Raw genomic sequence first — 10,900 nt, forward strand, 5'->3', positions numbered from 1 at the left:
TCCGCTCTCTCCTCACTGCAGGTACACAGTATCCCTCCGCTCTCTCCTCACTGCAGGTACACAGTATCCCTCCGCTCTCCCCTCACTGCAGGTACACAGTATCCCTCCGCTCTCCCCTCACTGCAGGTACACAGTATCCCTCAGCTCTCCCCTCACTGCAGGTACACAGTATCCCTCAGCTCTCCCCTCACTGCAGGTACACAGTATCCCTCCGTTCTCCCCTCACTGCAGGTACACAGTATCCCTCCGCTCCCTCCTCACTGCAGGTACAAAGTATCCCTCCGCTCTCTCCTCACTGCAGGTACAAAGTATCCCCCCGCTTCTCTCCTCACTGCAGGTACACAGTATCCCTCCGCTCTCTCCTCACTGCAGGTACACAGTATCCCTCCGCTCCCCCCTCACTGCAGGTACACAGTATCCCTCCGCTCTCTCCTCACTGCAGGTACACAGTATCCCTCCGCTCCCTCCTCACTGCAAGTACAAAGTATCCCTCCGCTCCCTCCTCACTGCAGGTACAAAGTATCCCTCCGCTCCCTCCTCACTGCAGGTACAAAGTATCCCTCCGCTCTCTCCTCACTGCAGGTACACAGTATGCCTCCGCTCCCTCCTCACTGCAGGTACACAGTATCCCTCCGCTCTCCCCTCACTGCAGGTACACAGTATCCCTCCGCTCTCCCCTCACTGCAGGTACACAGTATCCCTCCGCTCTCTCCTCACTGCAGGTACACAGTATCCCTCCGCTCCCTCCTCACTGCAGGTACAAAGTATCCCTCCGCTCCCCCCTCACTGCAGGTACACAGTATCCCTCTGCTCCCCCCTCACTGCAGGTACACAGTATCCCTCCGCTCTCTCCTCACTGCACGTACACAGTATCCCTCCGCTCCCTCCTCACTGCAGGTACACAGTATCCCTCCGCTCTCACCTCACTGCAGGTACACAGTATCCCTCCGCTCTCCCTTCACTGCAGGTACACAGTATCCCTCCGCTCCCCCCTCACTGCAGGTACACAGTATTCCTCCGCTCTCCCCTCACTGCAGGTACACAGTATACCTCCACTCTCTCCTCACTGCAGGTACACAGTATCCCTCCGCTCCCTCCTCACTGCAGGTACACAGTATCCCTCCGCTCCCTCCTCACTGCAGGTACAAAGTATCCCTCTGCTCTCCCCCCTCACTGCAGGTACACAGTATCCCTCCGCTCTCTCCTCACTGCAGGTACAAAGTATCCCTTCGTTCTCCCCCCTCACTGCAGGTACAAAGTATCCCTCCGCTCCCTCCTCACTGCAGGTACAAAGTATCCCTCCACTCCCCCCTCACTGCAGGTACACAGTATCCCTCCACTCCCCCCTCACTGCAGGTACACAGGATCCCTCCACTCCCCCCTCACTGCAGGTACACAGTATCCCTCCGCTCTCTCCTCACTGCAGGTACACAGGATCCCTCCGCTTCCCCCTTACTGCAGGTACACAGTATCCCTCCGCTCCCTCCTCACTGCAGGTACAAAGTATCCCTCCGCTCCCCCCTCACTGCAGGTACACAGTATCCCTCCGCGCCCTCCTCACTGCAGGTACAAAGTATCCCTCCGCTCTCCACTCACTGCAGGTACACAGTATCCCTCCGCTCTCCCCTCACTGCAGGTACACAGTATCCCTCCGTTCCCCCCTCACTGCAGGTACACAGTATCCCTCCGCTCTCCCCTCACTGCAGGTACACAGTATCCCTCCGCTCCCTCCTCACTGCAAGTACAAAGTATCCCTCCGCTCCCTCCTCACTGCAGGTACAATGTATCCCTCCGCTCTCTCCTCACTGCAGGTACACAGTATGCCTCCGCTCCCTCCTCACTGCAGGTACACAGGATCCCTCCGCTCCCCCCTTACTGCAGGTACACAGTATCCCTCCGCTCCCTCCTCACTGCAGGTACAAAGTATCCCTCCGCTCTCCCCTCACTGCAGGTACACAGTATCCCTCCGCTCCCTCCTCACTGCAAGTACAAAGTATCCCTCCGCTCCCTCCTCACTGCAGGTACAAAGTATCCCTCCGCTCTCTCCTCACTGCAGGTACACAGTATGCCTCCGCTCCCTCCTCACTGCAGGTACACAGTATCCCTCCGCTCTCCCCTCACTGCAGGTACACAGTATCCCTCCGCTCTCCCCTCACTGCAGGTACACAGTATCCCTCCGCTCTCTCCTCACTGCAGGTACACAGTATCCCTCCGCTCTCTCCTCACTGCAGGTACACAGTATCCCTCCGCTCCCTGCTCACTGCAGGTACAAAGTATCCCTCCGCTCTCTCCTCACTGCAGGTACACAGTATGCCTCCGCTCCCTCCTCACTGCAGGTACACAGTATCCCTCCGCTCTCCCCTCACTGCAGGTACACAGTATCCCTCCGCTCTCTCCTCACTGCAGGTACACAGTATCCCTCCGCTTTCTCCTCACTGCAGGTACAAAGTATCCCTCCGCTCCCCCCTCACTGCAGGTACACAGTATCCCTCTGCTCCCCCCTCACTGCAGGTACACAGTATCCCTCCGCTCTCCCCTCACTGCAGGTACGCAGTATCCCTCCGCTCTCCCCTCACTGCAGGTACGCAGTATCCCTCCGCTCTCACCTCACTGCAGGTACACAGTATCCCTCCGCTCTCCCCTCACTGCAGGTACACAGTATCCCTCCGCTCTCCCCTCACTGCAGGTACACACTATCCCTCCGCTCTCTCCTCACTGCAGGTACAAAGTATCCCTCCGCTCTCCCCTCACTGCAGGTACACAGTATCCCTCCGCTCTCCCCCTCACTGCAGGTACACAGTATCCCTCCGCTCCCCCCTCACTGCAGGTACACAGTATCCCTCCTCTCTCCCCTCACTGCAGGTACACAGTATCCCTCCGCTCTCCCCTCACTGCAGGTACACAGTATCCCTCCGCTCTCCCCTCACTGCAGGTACACAGTATCCCTCCGCTCTCCCCTCACTGCAGGTACACAGTATCCCTCCGCTCTCCCCTCACTGCAGGTACACAGTATCCCTCCGCTCTCCCCCTCACTGCAGGTACACAGTATCCCTCCGCTCCCCCCTCACTGCAGGTACACAGTATCCCTCCGCTCCCCCCTCACTGCAGGTACACAGTATCCCTCCGCTCTCCCCTCACTGGAGGTACACAGTATCCCTCCGCTCCCCCCTCACTGCAGGTACACAGTATCCCTCCGCTCTCCCCTCACTGCAGGTACACAGTATCCCTCCGCTCTCCCCTCACTGCAGGTACAAAGTATCCCTCCGCTCCCCCCTCACTGCAGGTACACAGTATTCCTCCGCTCTCCCCTCACTGCAGGTACACAGTATACCTCGGCTCTCTCCTCACTGCAGGTACACAGTATCCCTCCGCTCCCTCCTCACTGCAGGTACACAGTATCCCTCCGCTCCCTCCTCACTGCAGGTACAAAGTATCCCTCCGCTCTCCCCCCTCACTGCAGGTACACAGTATCCCTCCGCTCTCTCCTCACTGCAGGTACAAAGTATCCCTCCGTTCTCCCCCCTCACTGCAGGTACAAAGTATCCCTCCGCTCCCTCCTCACTGCAGGTACAAAGTATCCCTCCGCTCCCTCCTCACTGCAGGTACAAAGTATAGCTCCACTCCCCCCTCACTGCAGGTACACAGGATCCTTCCACTCCCCCCTCACTGCAGGTACACAGTATCCCTCTGCTCTCTCCTCACTGCAGGTACACAGGATCCCTCCGCTCCCCCCTCACTGCAGGTACACAGTATCCCTCCGCTCCCCCCTCACTGCAGGTACAAAGTATCCCTCCGCTCCCTCCTCACTGCAGGTACAAAGTATCCCTCCGCTCCCTCTTCACTGCAGGTACACAGTATCCCTCCGCTCTCCCCTCACTGCAGGTACACAGTATCCCTCCGCTCTCACCTCACTGCAGGTACACAGTATCCCTCCGCTCTCCCCTCACTGCAGGTACACAGTATCCCTCCGCTCCCCCCTCACTGCAGGTACACAGTATCCCTCCGCTCTCCCCTCACTGCAGGTACACAGTATCCCTCCGCTCTCCCCTCACTGCAGGTACAAAGTATCCCTCCGCTCTCCCCTCACTGCAGGTACACAGTATCCCTCCGCTCTCCCCTCACTGCAGGTACACAGTATCCCTCCGCTCCCCCCTCACTGCAGGTACACAGTATCCCTCCGCTCTCCCCTCACTGCAGGTACACAGTATCCCTCCGCTCTCCCCCTCACTGCAGGTACACAGTATCCCTCCGCTCTCCCCTCACTGCAGGTACAAAGTATCCCTCCGCTCTCCCCTCACTGCAGGTACACAGTATCCCTCCGCTCTCTCCTCACTGCAGGTACAAAGTATCCCTCTGCTCTCCCCTCACTGCAGGTACAAAGTATCCCTCCGCTCTCCCCTCACTGCAGGTACAAAGTATCCCTCCACTCTCCCCTCACTGCAGGTACACAGTATCCCTGCGCTCTCACCTCACTGTAGGTACAAAGTATCCCTCCGCTCTCTCCTCACTGCAGGTACACAGTATCCATCCGCTCCCTCCTCACTGCAGGTACACAGTATCCCTCCGCTCTCCCTTCACTGCAGGTACACAGTATCCCTCCGCTCCCCCCTCACTGCAGGTACACAGTATCCCTCCGCTCTCCCCTCACTGCAGGTACAAAGTATCCCTCCGCTCTCCCCTCACTGCAGGTACACAGTATCCCTCCGCTCTCCCCTCACTGCAGGTACACAGTATCCCTCCGCTCTCCCCTCACTGCAGGTACAAAGTATCCCTCCGCTCTCCCCTCACTGCAGGTGCAAAGTATCCCTCCGCTCTCCCCTCACTGCAGGTGCAAAGTATCCCTCCGCTCTCCCCTCACTGCAGGTACACAGTATCCCTCCGCTCCCCCCTCACTGCAGGTACACAGTATCCCTCCACTCTCCCCTCACTGCAGGTACAAAGTATCCCTCTGCTCTCCCCTCACTGCAGGTACACAGTATCCCTCCGCTCTCCCCTCACTGCAGGTACACAGTATCCCTCCGCTCTCCCCTCACTGCAGGTACAAAGTATCCCTCCGCTCTCCCCTCACTGCAGGTACACATTATCCCTTAGAGTTACATATTCCGTGGTATATCTTAGGTCTGACTTGTGTTCTGGGTTTGCTCTGCAGCTTGTAGACGATTTGCGGTCGGTGGTCGGAGAGTCCAATGTGTCCACTGCTATGATTGTGCGTGAGCAGCATGGCAAAGATGAATCCATGCACAGGTGAGACTCTCAGGTCCTTCTCGTTAATCACGGTCGTAGCTGAGGTCTCCACTGTTTCTTCTGGCATCTGGTTTAGAAGCCTAATCTTGAGTTTCGTGCATGCGTCTACTTCCTTAAGAAGGAACTTAAAGGCAAAATTGAACTTTATACCAATCAGTAGCCGAGAACCCCTTTTCCACGAGAAATCATTACATTTTCTTGAACAGATCCTCAGGAACATCTATGTAGCTGATATTGAGTTGAAACCCCTTCCACAGTGTTATGTCAGGGCCATGGCCATGTTAGTTTCCTGTATGTGAACCTTGTTGCATGGTGGGAGATAATGGCTGTGGCCAACTGTCGGTTTCTGCCCAGCCAACATGCAAAGTGGCCAGCTGCTGCAGCCAATGTGGGAACAAACTGTCTTTTACTTACGTTACGTTTTCAGACTTTGGCTGGCCAGAACCGGACAGAACCTGCCTGGTCACGGCCCAGCACATTCAATTTTAATTGGCCAAAGACTGACCAATTTTACCATCTCCAAATAGTATGAGAGTTTATCTACACAATACGTCCATAGTATTCAATATCTGTTGGCCCTACTACATGGAAGCTGTAACATTGGCCAATCAGTGGCCAATCAAAATTGAAGGCGTGTACCAGACTTAAAGGTGTCTACTAATGATACAATTTTCAGTGAAGAAAGTCACTAAAATTGGTCAGTGGTTGGCCAATCATAATTAAAAGTGTGTACCAGGCTTAAAGGATACCTGAAGTGACATGATGAGATAGACATGAGTATGTGCAGTGCCTAGCACACAAATAACTATGGTGTGTTCCTTTTTTTTCTTTCTCTGCCTGAAGGAGTTAAATATCAGGTATGAAAGTGGCTGACTCAATCCTGACTCAGACAGGAAGTGACTACATTGTGACCCTCACTGATAAGAAATTCCCCGTTTTTACCTTTCTTGCTCTCAGAAGCCATTTTCTGCTAGGAAAGTGTTTTATAGTTGGAATTTCTTATCAGTGAGGGTGTCACTATAGTCACTTCCTGTCTGAGTCAGCCACTTACATAGCTGATATTTAATGCTTTCATGCAGAGAAAGAAAATAAGAACTGTACATACTCATCTGTATCTCATCATGTCACAAGTCACCTCGGGTATCCTATAGGGCCTATTTCTGCCTGCAATTTTAGAATAGCAGTCTACTGAAATCAATTGGCTGCATGTGAATCACATGCAGCTAAAAAAAAATGATGCATACTGTGTTAGCAGCATGCATTCAAATCCCCATAGCCATGCAAGCACGGCAAAGTCATACGCATACAAAGTTTGCATCAGCAATGGTGCCGCCAGTTGTGTAACTGAGGAGCTTGGGGCCTCGGTGTGAGTTTTACATGGGCCCCAAGCATTTTATTGATATGGAGCCCCGAAATCCACCAAGGACAGCTGAGGTGTCAAAGAGAGGTGTAATAGAGTACAGAAACAGTTTGTTAAGGATTACCACTGTGCAATGTGCATAAAGAGGTGTTCATTTCCATCATAGCACCAATGAAAAGTTAATAAGATGGATGAACGAGGGTCCCTCTGGTTCAGGGGCTAGGGTGCAGTCACAAATTTCTGCATCCCCTATTGCTATGCCACTGGGTGCGGCGCCCATTTTGGAAACAGCCAGTGGAAATGTGCCTTGAGTCAGGATGCAGGTAGGACCCTTCTTACCCAACAAAGCAACTGCCAACAGGAAGTCCATACGGAGCGTCTTAGCCTGCCCTACTCCACAAGAAACGGCGAGTGGCATTCCGAACACACACCATGGACTAGAAGACCAGCTGCAGAAACAGAAGGCAAAGGTGAAAACCAACTGGTTCCCACCTTATCTTGCTTCCTGCATAGGCTAAAATAGGAAGCAGAAATGGTCACATGACTGTGACCAGCCAATTAAAAAATACCAAATCCATCACATGCTTCTCCATGTTTTCTCCAGGAAGGGAATATCCGTGAAATGCAGGGATCACCTCTGTTAGTGGTTCTGTTTTCTTGCCAGAAAAGTCATTGTTTTCTCGTTACGGTGACTGCTCTGTTTGTTCTGTGTTTTCCTGTTAGCTGCCAGCCCCCTGATATCGTCGTCTGGCCACAGGAGGTGGAGCAGGTTAGCAGAATGGCTCAGCTCTGCTATGCGCAGAATGTTCCCATCATCCCTTTTGGCACAGGAACGGGACTGGAAGGAGGGGTCAGCGCAATGATGGTATGCAATATTATTATTAGTCATTGGATTTATATAGCGCTAACATATTACGCAGCGCTGTACAATACATAAGATTACAGACAATGATAACAACAACACAATACAGGTAATTTATATATATAAAATTGTATGTATGTATACATACCTCCCAACTTTTTGAGATGAGAAAAAGGGACACTTAAGCCCTGCCCCGCCACACCCCTGATCACGCCCCCAACACACCCCTAGTCACGTATACCATAAAGATTTAATAAGAAAAATATGTTGTTTCATAATTCAAACCACACTAGTCCTTTCTTTCCTGGTTCATTATTCTTTATATTCACATTTTAAAATTAGTAATATTATATCAATTTAAAGGATGGGATTAAGTAATTCAAACACATTTTTTTAGTAGAGAAATACACATATTTACATAGAAAGGAGGGACAAAGTCCTGAAAGAGGGACAAATGAGGAGGAAAGAGGAACAGAGGGACAGGGCTACCAAAGACGGACTGTCTCTCCAAAAGAGGGTCAGTTGGGAGCTGTGTGTGTGTGTGTGTGTGTGTGTGTGTGCGTGCGTGCGTGCGTGCGTGTGTGTGGGTGTGCATGTGTGTGTGTGTGTGTGTGTGTGTGTGTGTGTGTGTACAGCGTGTGTGTGTGTGTGTGTGTGTGTACAGTGTGTGCGTGTGTGTGTGTGTGTGTGTGTGTGTGTGTACAGCGTGTGTGTGTGTGTGTGTGTGTGTGTGTGTGTGTGTGTGTGTACAGTGTGTGCGTGTGTGCGTGTGTGTGTGCGTGTGTGTGTGTGTGTGTGTGTGTGTGTGTACAGCGTGTGTGTGTGTGTGTGTGTGTGTGTGTGTGTGTGTGTGTGTATGTGCCGCAAACACTCGAAAACGCTGTGAATGATTTGAATGAAACTTGGTATACAGATCCCTTACTACCTGGGATGATATGTTCTGGGGGTCTTGCATCCCCCCTGCACACCTGGGTGGAGCTACAAACAGCAAATCAGATTTCACCCATTCATGTTAATGGAAAAATGTCCCCATAATTAGCACAGGTAGGGTTAGGGCTACTCGATGGCCCCAGATTTCCCATCGGATAGACCACTCTTTGAATGAATCTGATCACAAAGTGATCTATTAGCTGCCCACAGATCTACCCTAACCCTACAAATCTACCATGCCGGGCTCCCCCAGGTCACCCCCAGGTATTGTGTCCCCTCATCTACCCTGTGGTGAGTGTGGATGCGGTGCAGCTCATATTGTCTTCATCACCGCCAAGCTCCTGTACCATGTGACCTGACAGCCCAGAACGTGACCTGACCTCATACATGACATCAGGTCACATGGTACCGGCGCCCAGTGATGATGAAGAGAAGTGGCGGCACACAGGAGGAGCGTGGCAGCAGACAGGTGAGCTAAGCACGGCTTCCACACTCACCAGGGGGCGGGGCAGAACACATTACACACAGGGGAGAGCAGCTGCAGTTCCGTCAGGTCACATGGTACAGGCGCCTAGTGATGATGAAGAGAAGAAGCGGGACAAGGGAGGAGCGCGGCAGCGGACAGGTGAGCTAAGCTCTCTTCCACACTCACCAGGGAGCGGGGCAGAACACATTACACATGGGGGAGACCAGCTGGGGTTCCGTCAGGTCACATGGTGCAGGCGCCCAGTGATGATGAAGAGAAGACGCGGGACACAGGAGGAGCGTGGCAGCAGACATGTGAGCTGAGCACGGCTTCCACACTCACCAGGGGGCGGGGCAGAACACATTACACACAGGGGAGAGCAGCTGCAGTTCCGTCAGGTCACATGGTACAGGCCCCCAGCGGTGATGAAGAGAAGAAGCGGGACACGGGAGGAGCGTGGCAGCAGACAGGTGAGCTAAGCACGGCTTCCACACTCACCAGGGGGCGGGGCAGAACAAGTTACACACGAGGGAGACCAGCTGCGGTTCCGTCAGGTCACATGGTACCGGCGCCCAGTGGTGATGAAGAGAAGTGGCGGGACAAGGGAGGAGCGCGGCAGCAGACAGGTGAGCTAGGCATGGCTTCCACACTCACCAGGGGTCAGGGCAGAACACATTACACATGGTGGAGACCAGCTGGGGTTCCGTCAGGTCACATGGTACAGGCGCCCAGTGGTGATGAAGAGACGACGCGGGACACGGGAGGAGTGTGGCAGCAGACAGGTGAGCTAAGCACGGCTTCCACACTCACCAGGGGGCGGGGCAGAACACATTACACACGGGGGGGGGGGAGACCAGCTGGGGTTCCATCAGGTCACATGGTACTGGCACCCAGTGGTGATGAAGTGAAGTGGCGGGACATGGGAGGAGTGCGGCAGCAGACAGGTGAGCTAAGCACGGCTTCCACACTCACCAGGGGGGCGGGGCAGAACACATTACACACAGGGGAGAGCAGCTGCAGTTCCGTCAGGTCACATGGTACAGGCGCCCAGTGATGATGAAGAGAACTGGCAGAACACAGGAGGAGCGCGGCAGCAGACAGGTGAGCTAGGCATGGCTTCCACACTCACCAGGGGGCGGGGCAGAACACATTACACATGGGGAGACCAGCTGGGGTTCCGTCAGGTCACATGGTACCGGCGCCCAGTGGTGATGAAGAGACGACGCTGGACACGGGAGGAGTGCGGCAGCAGACAGGTGAGCTAAGCACGGCTTCCACACTCACCAGGGGGCGGGGCAGAACACATTACACACGGGGGGGGGGGGAGACCAGCTGGGGTTCCATCAGGTCACATGGTACAGGCGCCCAGCAATGATGAAGAGAAGTGGAGGGACACAGGAGGAGCGTGGCAGCAGACAGGTGAGCTAAGCACGGCTTCCACACTCACCAGGGGGGGGCGGGGCAGAACACATTACACATGGGGGGAGACCAGCTGGGGTTCCGTCAGGTCACATGGTACAGGCGCCCAGTGATGATGAAGAGAAGAAGCGGGACACGGGAGGAGTGCGGCAGCAGACAGGTGAGCTAGGCATGGCTTCCACACTCACCAGGGGGCGGGGCAGAACACATTACACACGAGGGAGACCACCTTGGGTTTCGTCAGGTCATATGGTGCAGGCGCCCAGTGATGATGAAGAGAAGACGCGGGACATGGGAGGAGTGCGGCAGCAGACAGGTGAGCTAAGCACGGCTTCCACACTCACCAGGGGGGCGGGGCAGAACACATTACACACAGGGGAGAGCAGCTGCGGTTCCGTCAGGTCACATGGTACAGGCCCCCAGTGGTGATGAAGAGAACTGGCAGAATACAGGAGGAGCGCGGCAGCAGACAGGTGAGCTAGGCACGGCTTCCACACTCACCAGGGGGCGGGGCAGAACACATTACACATGGGGAGACCAGCTGGGGTTCCGTCAGGTCCCATGGTACCGGCGCCCAGTGGTGATGAAGAGACGACGCGGGACACGGGAGGAGTACAGG

The 10,900-nt window shown here is 54.5% G+C and overlaps 1 protein-coding gene across 2 annotated transcripts in view; it reads left to right on the forward strand.

Moving 5' to 3' along the window:
• Positions 1 to 10,900, forward strand: part of LDHD (lactate dehydrogenase D) — a 324,776-nt gene that overhangs the window by 19,460 nt on the left and 294,416 nt on the right. Inside the window, exons 2-3 of one of the 2 annotated variants that reach the window (XM_068259950.1) lie at positions 5,150 to 5,244; positions 7,328 to 7,469. In XM_068259950.1, the coding sequence (XP_068116051.1) occupies positions 5,150 to 5,244; positions 7,328 to 7,469 (237 nt within the window). The remainder of the gene's footprint in view (positions 1 to 5,149; positions 5,245 to 7,327; positions 7,470 to 10,900) is intronic. The other variant, XM_068259951.1, reaches the window with a different exon arrangement.

The sequence above is a fragment of the Hyperolius riggenbachi genome, chromosome 11 (genome assembly GCF_040937935.1).
Source record: "Hyperolius riggenbachi isolate aHypRig1 chromosome 11, aHypRig1.pri, whole genome shotgun sequence".
Taxonomy (NCBI): domain Eukaryota; kingdom Metazoa; phylum Chordata; class Amphibia; order Anura; family Hyperoliidae; genus Hyperolius; species Hyperolius riggenbachi.